The 13729-nt window shown below is 34.8% G+C and overlaps 2 protein-coding genes across 4 annotated transcripts; both read left to right on the top strand.

Annotated features, from left to right (window-relative positions):
* Positions 1-184: 184 nt before the first annotated feature.
* Positions 185-6396, top strand: LOC107946645 (putative disease resistance protein At4g19050). 3 transcript variants are annotated; one of them, XM_041107282.1, is made up of 4 exons: positions 185-391; positions 810-1092; positions 3658-5953; positions 6047-6396. In XM_041107282.1, exons 2-3 carry the CDS (start codon positions 897-899, stop codon positions 5943-5945), a joined length of 2484 nt encoding a protein of 827 aa, XP_040963216.1. In that variant the 5' UTR covers positions 185-391; positions 810-896; the 3' UTR covers positions 5946-5953; positions 6047-6396. The 3 variants fall into 3 exon arrangements, with proteins under 3 accessions (XP_040963216.1, XP_016736543.2, XP_016736544.2); XM_016881054.2 differs by having other exon boundaries at positions 199-527; XM_016881055.2 differs by lacking the exons at positions 185-391; positions 810-1092 and adding an exon at positions 1099-1284.
* A 659-nt stretch (positions 6397-7055) lies between these two features.
* On the top strand, positions 7056-12129 carry LOC107946646 (MOB kinase activator-like 1A). Its single transcript, XM_016881056.2, has 7 exons — positions 7056-7492; positions 8767-8815; positions 9759-9867; positions 10038-10131; positions 10849-10982; positions 11153-11316; positions 11867-12129. Exons 1-7 carry the CDS (start codon positions 7470-7472, stop codon positions 11939-11941), a joined length of 648 nt encoding a protein of 215 aa, XP_016736545.1. The 5' UTR covers positions 7056-7469; the 3' UTR covers positions 11942-12129.
* Positions 12130-13729: the final 1600 nt, after the last annotated feature.

Below are 13729 nucleotides of genomic sequence, written 5' to 3' on the forward strand. Positions count from 1 at the left end.
ATTTTAAATATTAAAAATATAATATAAAATATTTCATAATTTAAAATCTATATTTATCTCTTTAAAAAACTATATTTTCAAACAATTTTATTACATTGCATGATTAATTTAAATAATATAATAAATATATCTTATAATTAATTTTTTTTCAACATTTAATTTTTGGACCTAACTTTTATCAGAAAAAATTGGAGGACAAAAACATTGACTTGGTCAATTGGTCTGATATCCAAAGCCGAATAAGATAAGAAAAAGAATCAATATTCCACAAAACCTCAACTTCAAGCAAGCAGTCAAGCATTGTAAGCAGAAAGGAACGCAAAACAGAAGACACTGGTCGCTTACTGAGATTGGGTTCTGCTTCACATCCTTCAATATTCAACCCACTCAGGTTTTTCTTTTTTCTTCCTTTTCTGTTTCCCTTCTTATCTCCTTCTTCCCTTCAGTTTGGAACGCAAAACAGAAGACACTGGTCGCTTACTGAGATTGGGTTCTGCTTCACATCCTTCAATATTCAACCCACTCAGGTTTTTCTTTTTTCTTCCTTTTCTGTTTCCCTTCTTATCTCCTTCTTCCCTTCAGTTTGCTTCATTTTTTGTTTCAGCTTCTAGTTTCTTTTTACTATCTTTATTACTTAGGACAAAGATGAATGGTTTATGTTCATAGTTTCACATCCCTCAGCATCTGGGGAAAGGAAACTGATCTGATTTAAGTGATTATTCAGAAACAATTCAAGCTATATATTTCATTTCTTTTTTATACCTTCTTGCTGCTTTCTACATAAGAGATTTTATTTCCCCTGCTTTCAGGAATCAGGATTGTACTGTGTGCTTTACAAATTTGTCATTTATATACTAATTTCTATACAAGGGAGGGAATCCCTGAGAGTTTGAGAGATGAGTACTAAAGGCAGTTCAAGCCCAGATATCAGTGAAGAACCCAATGTAGGTAACATCCACGAAGAGATCAATGAAGAACCCATTCAAGGTAATACTGACGGTGAAGGATCCAATAAAGGGAATAACCAAGAAGATACCAGTGGAGAACACAATCAAGGCAGTACCAATGACATCAATGAAGAAGACACTGAAGGTAGTCTCTGTGTGTGTGTGTTTTAATTTCAATAATATTTTGTTGTTCTTATGGCTTTTGTAGAGAACCTGTTTCTGGAGATCTAGAAAGTAAAAACCCAACTTCAGATTTCAGAGTCAATGCAGGAAAACAAGTTTTAGAAACCTATAATTAGAATGAAATGAAGTAGTAAATCTGTGCCATATTAACCAGGTAATTATATAAATGTTGCTAGTTTGACAGTTCAATTTTGAGAATATAAGCATCTTTAATGGTACTTTTAGATGTGAGGGTGAAGTGTAATTGTTGAGATTGAAAGATGGGAAGGGAACTCCTTGTACATTTGTTTTAGGCTAAAGTACACCAATACTCACCCAACTTTGATTCCGATAACAAAACAGTCACTAAAATTTCAACTCAGTCACTGAACTTCAGGAAAATAACAAACAGTTACCTAACCATTTTTGTTACAGACGTAAAGGAGCTGTCATTTTCCGTCCCTCTCTCCCCCCTCTCGTCTCCCTCCGTGATACGGGGTTGCGCGCGGACCAAGATCGAGTTGCCAAGTCACGGGAAACTCCTACGAAAACCCTAAACAATCAGATCCGAAACGAAACAGAAAAATTAAAAGATTAGAACTTTGAATTTCCAGAGCTGAAATAAAATCCTCAAATCAGCAAAGAATCAAATTGAGAATAGAAATAAGTGTTAGGGTTCTTGAAACCCTCAAGGAGATTGTGATTCTGCCCAATTGAACACCAAGATAGTTTTCCCCAAATTTCGACAATCTAATTTCATCCAAAAAGAGTATGGAAAAACTCTAGAAATTGGGGATTTTTGGGCTGATTCCTTAAGATAGAAAAAGGCTGAAAACACAATAAGAACAGAAAATAGATTAGATAATGATTCAGCACAAGTAGAAATAAAGAAAGAATTGACAGTAAGAAATTAAAAGATAAGTCCTAAGAAGCCTTGAAATCTCGAAAGATCTCACAACTCCTTTCAAACGGCTCTAATCTCCCCTCCAAAGAATATCAATGGCAAGAAGAAGGTTGAAGATGGCTCCCACAATCATAAGATTGTTAAAACAACTTCTAAAGAAAACTCAAGAGAGAAATCTTGGAGAAAACTCAAAGAAAATTCTGCTCTCAACAAATCTGAAATTTTAATAATAATGATAAGTGTTTAACAAGGTGGACAGCCATGCCTTTAAATAGACCTTATAACTAGTCCTAATCTAATTAGAAAACTAAAATAAAAAAAACTCCTAATTATTTTAATATGGAAATTTGGTCAAAGGTTATTTTATCTGGGACTCTTGGACTGAATATTGACATAAAAATTTAAACTAAGTAAATAAATAAATAAAAATAAAAATAAAACTTTACAACTTGGGCCACTTTGACAATTTAGCTTAATTTTCAACTAAGTATGGATGGATTTCTTGATTGGGCTGAGAATTTGCTTATTAGGCCTCGCCTTCAAGAATTTGGGCTTTTGTGACTCGTATCACTCCCCCTACCACCGCTCTCCCATCCCTCTCCCTCTTCCCCACCATCCCTCCCCCCTACTCCGATTCTCTCCCTCTCCCCCACCATCCCTGCCCCCTACTCTGACCCTCTCCCTCTCCCCCACCGTCCCTTTCCCTCTGCTAACTCCGATTTCCTGCAAGCTTCAACCTTCTCAATTCACTCCACCAATCGACTGACATATTCTTAATTTTGTGGTTGCTTTGTCTTGCGATTATTGCTCTCATCTTCATTACATCGTTGCTCCAAAATCCCTTGCTTGCATCGACCAAATTGCTTCTAAATTATTTGCTGCAAATTGCCGATTGCAATGCTTCCAAAATAGTTGCTGCCCACGTTTATACGAGCTGCCATTTGATCCAATTTCAATCACCAAATAGCCTCTAAACAGTTGACTAAAAAGCCTTCAATATTCTTTAAATAAGCTACTTCGTTGACCTGCTTGCTTGCTCTCTAATTCACTGCCGATCAAACAAGTATTTGCTGCCCATTGCACCCACCATTGCTTCAAAGAGGCTGCTGGTTAGCCAAATTTCTTCCACTGATCAGCCTTGATTTAGTGGCTACTAATTACCATTCCTTCCTCACCGATTGCTCCAATTATTTGCTGCTATTATTTGCTTCAAATTGATGTCGTAATTTCATCCAATTTGCTGCCTCAAATGCTTGAACTTTTTGCTTGATATTTCTTTTTCCTGTAAGAAAAATTTAGGAGAGGGTTAGCAGAGGCAAAGGGACGGTGGGGGAGAGGGTCGGAGTAGGGGGGAGGGATGGTGGGGAAGAGGGAGAGGGATGGGAGAGCGGTGGTGGGGAGGGAGACGAGAGGGGGGGGGAATGACAGCTCCGTTATGTCTGTAACGGAAAATGGTTAGGGTGACTGGTTTGTTATTTTTCTAAAGTTTAGTGACTGTTGGTGTAGTTTAGCCTTTGTTTTACTCTGCTATATGGTGTAGAAAAGAAATATATATTTTTGTCTCATATTATTGGAATTCTTTAGTTTAAATTTGATTATCGCTCTCTTATTCTCATTATTCTCATTTTCTTCTTGAAATAACAGTAGAAAAATTGACGGCTACAAAGCACAATGCACGGAAGATATTTGATCAGTTAAAAGAAGACAATGTGTCAAAAATCATTCTCCTTGGGGAGACTGGGACTGGGAAAACGTGGATGGCAAGTAAAATATGTGAGGTTGCTGTGGAGGAAAAGTACGATGAGCCCATTTGGATCTGTCTGGACAAAAAGCATGATAAGAAGTCTTTTCTGGACACCGTTGCCCGTCGGTTTTCTCTCCCAACTAGTGCAGATGAAAGAGAAGAAGATGGAGAAAAGGAGAAAAAGGATAAGAAAGTGAATAATGCAAAGAGAGTGGCGGAGACAATGATAGGAAAGCTTGATGCGGTGAAAAAGGAAAGTAAGTTTGTTCTATTGGTTTTGGATGGTCAACTAGAGAGGATGGAGAAAGACCAAAATGAAGAGATGGACCATTACATCAAGGAAGAAATTTTAGGTTTGAAAGATAGCATGAATAATATCGACAGTTTGAAGGTTCTTATCACGAGGAGGAAAAGTGAAAAAGGTGATAATGATGAGAAAGCAAAGAAGTTTAAGCTCGAACCCTTTTCTGAGGGTGAGACATTGGATTTGTTAAGAGACAATTTTGATGTCAGTGTGTATCGTGAAGAGCTTCAGAAAGTATCCGAGGCATTTCAGCGACCCAGAAGGAAGCCTGCAGAAATCCTTATGTTTGCAGGAACCATAAATTACATTGCAAAAGATAAATCTGGGGAGTTAAAAGCTGCTTTGGAGGCAGCTGCTAATGGTCTGGAGCAACTTCTGCATTTTGCATATGATAAGGAGCGAGGAAATTCTATGATCGACTGCTTTTGGCATAGTTGGAGCTTCTTGGGAAAACATGGTGGTGTTCATTACAATGAGTTGATCACTAGCTGGATAATGGAAGGTTGTCTCAACCACACCAATCAGATTGATAAGGCTTATCTGGAGGGACATGATGTCTTGATGAAGCTTATAGATTATCACATGCTGAAACTGCAAGAGGACAATATCATTGTTGTGGAGGGAGCAACTCGTGAGATGAATAAGTTCTGCCGCCGTGGATACTTGGGAACAGCTGATCCTGGTTTGGCTAGCGTGCTCAAGGATATTGATGAAACAGATCTTGAAGAAATACCACCAGCTCAAGTTCTCGAAGGAATAACACCAGCTGATGGCATGATGAGAACACTGTGTGGTGATAAGAAAGAGAAAATGGTCTCCTCATTACTAATTGATGGAAGTCGTCTATGCAGAGAAGTTCATGATACTTTCTTTGGAGCTAAGGAGAACCTGAATCTGCTTGCTATTTTTTCTCCCCGGCTCAAATCTCCTGAGGAACTTTCCATATCTAGACCGGAGAAGCTGCTTGTGCTCATGCTCAGAGGCTCTTACCTGTTGGAGAATGTAAATATTGTTGAAAAACTCAAAGCCTTAACCGTTCTTGAAATATCTGGTTCAAGAGCCTGGACGATAAAACTCTCGGATAACTTTTTCCATGAAGTGTCCCGACTTCGGAGCCTTGACTTAACTGGAGCTGGAATTGAATCGTTACCTGATAGCTTCTCTGAATTGACTGAACTGCGAAGGCTCATCCTTAGGCAGTGTTCTTCCTTAACACAACTTCCAAAGCTGGCAAAATTCAGTAAACTTGAAGTAATTGATCTTTCTGAATGCACAAGTTTGAAAAAGATCCAAGAAAAGAGCTTTGGGAAACTTGAAAAGCTTAAAGTGATCAACTTTTCCCGTACCAAAATCGAGAAACTACCTATTGTTAAGACTCTTAGAAATCTGACCATACTCTTATTAAAAGGATGCAGTGAGTTGTCCGCAATGCGCATGCTCAAACAGGTGTCGAGCCTCAAGATCCTTGATCTTTCAGGTGCAACTAACATAAAAGAAATTAGGTATGACTGCTTTGAAGAAACAGAAAACCTTAGAGAACTCGATCTATCAGAAACTCAGATACAATATTTGCCTCTTGAGATTGGCAATCTTCAGAAACTGAGACTAAAGGGATGTAAATTATTAAGAAATCTACCAGAACTGAGTGGGCATAGTAGACTAGAGGAACTTGAGCTCTCAGGTTGTGAGAGGCTGGAGAACTTGCCAGAGCTGAGTGCTCTTCAAAAACTGAAGATTCTCAATCTAAATGGTTGCAGCAACCTCAAAAGCCTTCCAGACTTAACATCCCTATTGAAACTTGAGAAGCTCGATCTACATGGTACTGAACTTTGGAGCGAAGATGTGGTTAAATCCCTGAGTCATATTAAAGACCTCCAAATATGACCCTAAAGGTGAGTTCATCCATTTTCAGCATCCCCTGTTACTGTAAGCTTTCACTAAATGATTTAACAAAATTCCATGTTCTACTTCTTTCTACGATCCAGGTGAGCACATAGCCCCCCTTCTTGACAGCCATAATTTCTTCATGTAACTTTCGATGAGAGGTTGTTCAAGCTTACCAAGAGGTCTATTGGGAACTGGAGTTGAAATTTGCTTTATTAAGGTTTGCACATTTAAAGCACCTTCATCTGCTGGACTTGAAGTTTCCCCCAGAACAAGTTTAGTAGCCTACTGGAGGAGCAGTTATGTGTGTAAAAATAAACTTTTCATTTTGTGTTGAAATTGTGATCTTGCTTGTCTGTGTCTGTGCTATCTATTCCGTACTGTTAGTGCTAAAACTGAATTGGTGTTTGAGGATTTTATCATAAACTCGAGTACTTTCTGTTGTGCTTTATTTGTTTAGTAGACTAGTATGCTGTGATTTAGCTTCAGATCTATTATTCTGTTTTTCCGCCTTCTGGGGCGAAACTAGAAAGGAAACATAGTATATCATGGGTATAATGACCTTTTTTTTTCTTTGTCCTCTAACTTTACAAAAATGTTATTTTAGTTATTCATTTTTTTAACCTTTTAAATTTATAATTTTTTATCAAATCAGCTCAAATGGGTGGAAAAGTTAACATTTGTTAGTTTTATTGATGTGGCATATAGGTGGATCATCATATAGATGATATTTTAATATTTAATTAATTTATTAAAAATTTTAGAATATATATTTTTATATTTTTTAATGATTTTTAATTTTTAGAAATAGTTTTTATAATTTTTTTGAATTTTTAAAATTTTAAAAAATTAATTAAATGTAAACATATTATCCATGGACTAGTTCTCGTGTATATAACATTAACAAAATTTAAAAATGCTAATTTAAAAAATAATATTTTTATTTTTATTTTTATAAAATTAAATGATCAAATAATGTATTATACGGACTTATGGGGCGGCCTTCTCCTTTTAAAACCATAAACAATTCTTCTATATCATTATTATCAGCCCAAAAGTAGGCCAACAGAACAAATAACAGAAAAGAACGAACAAATTAGATCTCAGAATATTGCAAATTTTGAAACTATAACTTAAAATTTTGAAAAACGCATTTGTTTTAGGTCAATAGTGAATACAAGTACAAGTACAAGTGAAAAATATTGATAATACCTCATACCTATAAGTATCGAATTCTCAGCTCAAAACACCCTCACATGTCACACAACTCACAAGAGGCAAGCCCCATCCGCGTCCCAGCCTTTTCTGTCTCCAAATTACAAAACACCCCCCACGAATTTTTTTTTATTTTTTGGTTCTTCTAAATCTAAAGTAATGGAACACAAGAGATAATTAGATTATAGTACTCGTAAGAAAATAGGAGGAGGAAAAGAGGGGTGAAAGGAAAAGAAAAGAGGCTTTTTCATTTTTCCCACCTGAAGAAACGAAAATCAAACAGTCTTTTTTCTCAATCCCTCTCTAACAATGAGTCTCTTCGGTCTTGGAAGGTGAGTTTTAATTTCTACTTTTAGAGAAGTTTATCTTAAAATGCTTTGTTATTTTCCCTTTAATTAATCTTCTTTTCGTTAATTCCTTCTTCTTCTTTTTTGCTTATTGCCAATTGCTGCTCATAATTTGCATGTCAGATCTATTATACTTTTGCAGCCTTTTTCTGATTCAAGATCAACCAGCAACTCTACCTTTTTTTTTTAACCTTCATTAAGTTTAATTCAGATTCTAAAAACATTTCATCTATCATCCTGATTTTACTCCCTGATTCTTTCGTTCCTCTGTTAACTGTAACAACCACAATCCAATTGTTGCTTTTGTTAATTCAATCCCGTTGAGGTCAATTCAATCATTGATCATGATTTCTGCTGTGAAAATTTTGCTTATATTATTATGTTAAAGAAAATCAGTAGCGAATCTTAATGCATGTTGAACTTCTCTTAATGTTCTGGTGTTAAGCAATTAATGATATGTTCTGATTGCTTGCGATTCATTTGGTTCAATGTTAGAACTAGGATTAAAAGCTATGTAACCATGGTTTGTTTTCATGATTGGCAACATTAGAAAGGTCGAAAAGGTCAAGAGCTGAACTCTTGGTTTTTTTTAACCTTCAAAGTTATATTGCCATAATCCAGAAGTTTTAGCTTTGTATCATGAAGCGTCGCAAACTAGGTTTGTTGGCACTTTGCAGCCATTGTTTGAAGATTTGTGGTGGCTGAATGAAGTTGAGGAAGTTGAATCAACTGGAAGAGAAACAGGAATGTACAAATGTAGTCTAATGGGAGCTAATTAATTTTCTAAAAGCCAATTGTATGATCAGTTTCAAAGGATGCAGGAGATCTTCTATAGTCTTCAGTAAGATAGGAGTTTGGGCGATTTGTATTGCTCTCAATCATGTATATGCGTCCATGTATGCATGATCAGCATTGTTCATTATTTCAAGCCATTAAAAGAGAAACACACTGAAAAATATTTTTTATATTTTGCTTAGATCTAATTACTCTGAACTATATTGTTTTGAATCTTTATCCTAACATAACATGCAGTACGGATATGCAATACCTTCAATGTACAAAAGCTGTTATGATCATATATATATATGGAGTAACTTCAAACTACACAAGCTATGCTATGATCCTATATATAGAGAGAGGAATTAGTGAAACATTGAACGTACCTATTTTAGATGTGTGTATATTTCTATTTCTATTCCCACGTCTGAGCAGTATCTTTTCAGTTGAGATTTTCTGCTAATAAATTGCTCTGAAAACAGAAATCAGAGAACATTCCGCCCCAAAAAAAGTGCACCTTCTGGAAGTAAGGTTGGTTACTTGTTCCTTCTTTATCTCTTTAATAAAGCATAATTAGTATTGTTCATCTCCTGCCTGTTAGAATTTGATATGATATGTTCTCTTACTCTGTGCTTGAATCTGGATTGTTAATTTGATCTGATCACCTTCACAATTCCCCCCTTTGGAAATAAATGTTTTCCTCTTTATGACGACTAATAACTTCTTGGGTGCGAGCGTGCAACTTTAGCACACTGGAAGTCTATTAGAAGGTGTCCAGAAATATAATAAAAGCAAGCCGAACTTAACACCTAAGATCTAATGCATCCAAAAACCTAAAAAAAGACCCTGGAAAATTGGCTTTATTTGCAAACAATCTAAGAAAAGGAGCTACTGTATTTTTTATTTAATGCCTTCTGCTGATTCTTCAACTTGGGTTTTTAGCTACTTGAATGGTTGCCATTATTTATTTGCAAACAAACTAAGAATTCCCACCTTACCTATCGAGAAAGAAGAAAAGCTCACTTTGCCATTCATATTTCTGTTTTTTAGATTTCATCACTTTTGAAGTCACTGGTTCAGAAAATAACTTTACGTTACAGTGTCTCCTTGAATTTTCAGCAGCAAAGTTGAAATTCTACAAACTTCAATGCTATACTCGCATGCATGACGGTCCTACAGCCTCACCTGTGGGACCCACTCACGAATGTTAGCAAGCGTTATATACACGTACTACATGTGATAATTGTTTTACTAAACAAGCTTCTATGTCTAAACTCTAAACATGGTTAGTATTAATGTGTGGTTGGATATGATAATAATTATTAGCCTTTTTCTGGTTCCTCTACAGTTCTTGAGAGTTGTCTTATTTATTGTGTCTTTATTATAAAATACTTTCTGGACTTCAGTCTTCTATATTAGTGGCTTAGCAGTCTTTGCAGTTCTCATCCTAGTGTTGTAATTTGACATAATGCAGGGCGCACAGCTTAAAAAGCACATTGATGCTACCCTGGGCAGTGGAAACCTAAGGGAAGCAGTGAGGCTACCTCCTGGGGAAGATTTAAATGAATGGCTCGCAGTCAACAGTATCTCTCGCTTCCCCTCTTTCTTTTTACCCACATACACCTGGATAGCACATTCTGCATAAATCGTTCAATATATTTGTAAAACTTTGTATATAATCTATCTATGATTATTCTACTTAAGTATAACTGTGCTGTTACTTACAGTCATAACTGTGTTGGATCTTTTTCAGCTGTGGATTTCTTCAATCAGGTGAATCTGCTCTATGGTACCCTGACTGAGTTTTGTACTCCTGAGAACTGTCCTACAATGACTGCAGGCCCTAAGTACGATATATAAAACTTGATTCCTTTTGCTTTTTTCAATAAATTAGTTGTACAAATTGTAAATTTAAATATTTTATTATGCTGTATGCCTATGTCATGTTTGTATCTATTTGGTGGTATTAAAAGTGTTTCCATCAGATAATGGATGGATGAGTTAAGTCTCCAAGGAATTCAGATAAATCAAGACCCCGTTGACTTATTTAGGCTCTTTTATTTCTTTAAAACATACATGTAAATTGCATTTAATTTATTTATTTACTTATTTAAATATATATAATATGCAAAATGTTATTGAAATATGATGTCTGAATATGTAGCATGAACTTGTCTATTTCATGGGAGGACAATGAGCTATGCATTATGTTTTCATTGATTTCATTAATCCTAGTATTTGTTGTTGTTTCCATTATCATTGTCAGTTCGATTTAACTGGTCACAATAATTTGAATTTTTCCTTATATTGTTCAAAGGTCGGTAGAAAGAAATAAAGTATGTTTAGAATGTTTTTAGGAATTAAAAGTCCATGTAGTCATTTGATTTTGTCCAATGATTAGCTTTTAGTTTTCATGTTTGGTTCTTTTACCTTGCACTGTCTGATCAATCAGTTTAATAATGCTTGTGCACCTTAATTTAGTCTACTCATTTTTAATAATCTTTGAAAGCATATTTCTTGGGTTTTCAGTAGTTGATTATGTGCCATCTTACAAAACTTTACAGGTATGAATATAGATGGGCAGATGGCGTGCAAATCAAGAAACCTATCGAGGTTTCTGCCCCAAAATATGTCGAATATCTAATGGACTGGATTGAAACACAACTTGATGATGAATCGATATTTCCTCAAAAACTGGGTAAAATCTTCAATTCTCTGTGATGAAGTCTGACTCGGACTAGAGAAAGATATTTGTTTATCTATGTATGATGACAACAGTGATGATTAAACTTTAATATATGAAATTACTTGCCTCTTATCTATCCGGAATATGTTTATACATGTCATTGCACACTTGAAATTTGCTAGGTGCACCATTTCCTCCAAACTTCAAAGATGTAGTGAAGACAATATTCAAAAGACTGTTCCGAGTATATGCCCACATCTATCACTCTCACTTTCAGAAAATTGTGAGCCTTAAGGAGGAAGCCCATTTGAACACATGCTTTAAGCATTTCATACTTTTTACTTGTGTAAGTCTTTTTCTGCTTCTGCTTGATATACATACATATATATATATATTATTCTCTGCCCTTCCACTATTTATCTATTTTATACAAATTTAAATAGCATTTAAATCAGGGCCAATAACTTAAAGATGTTTGATGCAAATTCCACAACAGTTAGTTGATGGTTCTTTTAAATCATAGCTAAATATAAGCTTGCCATTATTTTCTGAATAACAGTCATGATTTCTTGCCATATATGTATCATGGTTTTCAGAGAAGAATCTGTTACAGTGACCAAAACAAAAACGGAATATGGTTTTAGTTGTGGAAAGAGAGATGGGCTAAAATACCTTTTGTTCTTGAAGTAACAAGAGGGCACACTAGAGTCTCAAGTTTCACCGTTTAAGATATTAACCTCAATCTTCACCACCCGAGTTAAGGGCCAGATGACAAGAGTTGAAATGTTCTTTGTATCTTTTAGATCTCTGAAACATTCTTGTAAGAGGCTGGAATTCATGCTTAGTTGAGTAGGAAGTTGTTGGGTTTAATTGAGATTGTTGCTTTGGATGTGCAGGAATTTGGGCTGATTGACAAGAAAGAGCTAGCTCCACTTCAAGAGCTCATTGAATCCATCATAGTCCCCTACTAATTACAGGACTGGACTTTGGAGATCCTGATGATGTTTCTTTCTTCTTTTCTTTTCTTTTTTTCTCTCTTTATTTTAGGGATGCAAAGTCAAATAAATTAAGAGACTGTTATAGCAGACGACTTAAGAAACAAGTGTCTCTAATTTATATCTGTGTTATAAATGCAAGTTCATATGTCATGTTCCTTGAATGCCTTGCCTTACATCTAGCATTTTCGAAAAGAAAGCAGCTTGCCCTTGAAAGTTATCAGTGTCTTAATTTCCATTTAATTATTCTTCTTATACTTGTTGGACAAATTGCAAGTGAATTAATAAGTTTATGTGTAAAATTTTCTTTAGCTTTATTTTAATTAATTGATATTGATTTTAATCGGAATCGTTAACATAATTATAAATTCAAAAAATATATCTATTATAGAGAAAGCTAATAGGTTGCTTGGTAGGCACTTGGAATGGCGCGATAATCAAGTATCCTTCGTGTTAGGCTTATAACACAGAATAATGAATGGTCCTAAGCAGATGATTACCTCGATCCACTCGTTTGCTGCCCATCTTTTTCTTTACCTAAAAACCTTCCCCTTTGCCATTTCCGGCCACGGAAACGAACTGAAGATTGAACACCAAACATTTTAAACTTTACCCCTCCACACATAACAATCTATTTGGACTGGAAAAGCTAACCATTTAAACACATGACTTTTTAATCAAATTTATGATATTTCACACCTTTCTTTGATTTCTAGTAATACTAGTAACATGGGTTGGGACATTTTCAAATATTTATAGTGTTTCAATAACTATAAATGGATGGATGTAATTAATCAAAAGTTATATTATTTAATTTTTTGAAAAAGAATTATAACTATTTAAATAATATTATTTGAATAGTTATAATATTAAATGAATAATTATGTGTTTATTTTAAAGACATTATTCAAAAAGACACCTATTAAAAGATGTCTCTATGAAGAGACATGAAAATTCTTATAAATAGAAATGAGATTTCATTTGGAAGACACATCAACAAATTCTAATATTTTTATTTCCTTCCTTCATTTTCTAATATTATTAGATTATTCTATAAAGTGGAAATTGAGTTTCTTGTTATACATTGCTCAGTGTGTAATGGGTTATTCTCGTCAGTGCAAAACATAAATAGTCATTGGCTCTATTGTATCCTCGAGGTTAATTTGCTTGGAACTCATTTACACACCGAAGATAGGTGAGGGCGAATATAACCTTAAAGATAGTGACTTGACACACGCCTTGGAGCTTTGTCCTATTTCTTCTTTTTATGTTCGAGTTCCGTTCTTGTGTGTTAGAATTAAGTGGCCCGAATCTTTATTTAAATAAAATACAGTAGTAAAATAAAATAAAAGTAAAATCCCTATAGAACTATACTTCTTTTATTTTATTTTAGAATAAGGTTTTTTAAACCTTATTAAAATCCATCTATTTGATATTGATTAGAATGAGATGTTTCAATCTTACTACACTCCTATTAGAATATGGTTTTACAAGCCTATAAATAGACATAGTCTACTCCTCTTGTAATTATTCAAATTCGACATTGTGAATTATCTTCTCCTCTACCCGTGATTTTTTTCCGAAAGGGTTTCCACGTAAAATCTGTGTTCTTTATTTTTCTCTCTGTTTTTCTTTACGATAAATTGTCATTACTGACGTTCTATTTTTTTTCAGTGTGTTCGAAATTTTTTTTACTAGAGATTTGGACTAACATGTAGCTTTGGGAGAGATGGAGAAAGAGTGGTGATGGTGGTAAGACAAACT

This window comes from Gossypium hirsutum, chromosome D12 (genome assembly GCF_007990345.1).
Source record: "Gossypium hirsutum isolate 1008001.06 chromosome D12, Gossypium_hirsutum_v2.1, whole genome shotgun sequence".
Classification (NCBI taxonomy): domain Eukaryota; kingdom Viridiplantae; phylum Streptophyta; class Magnoliopsida; order Malvales; family Malvaceae; genus Gossypium; species Gossypium hirsutum.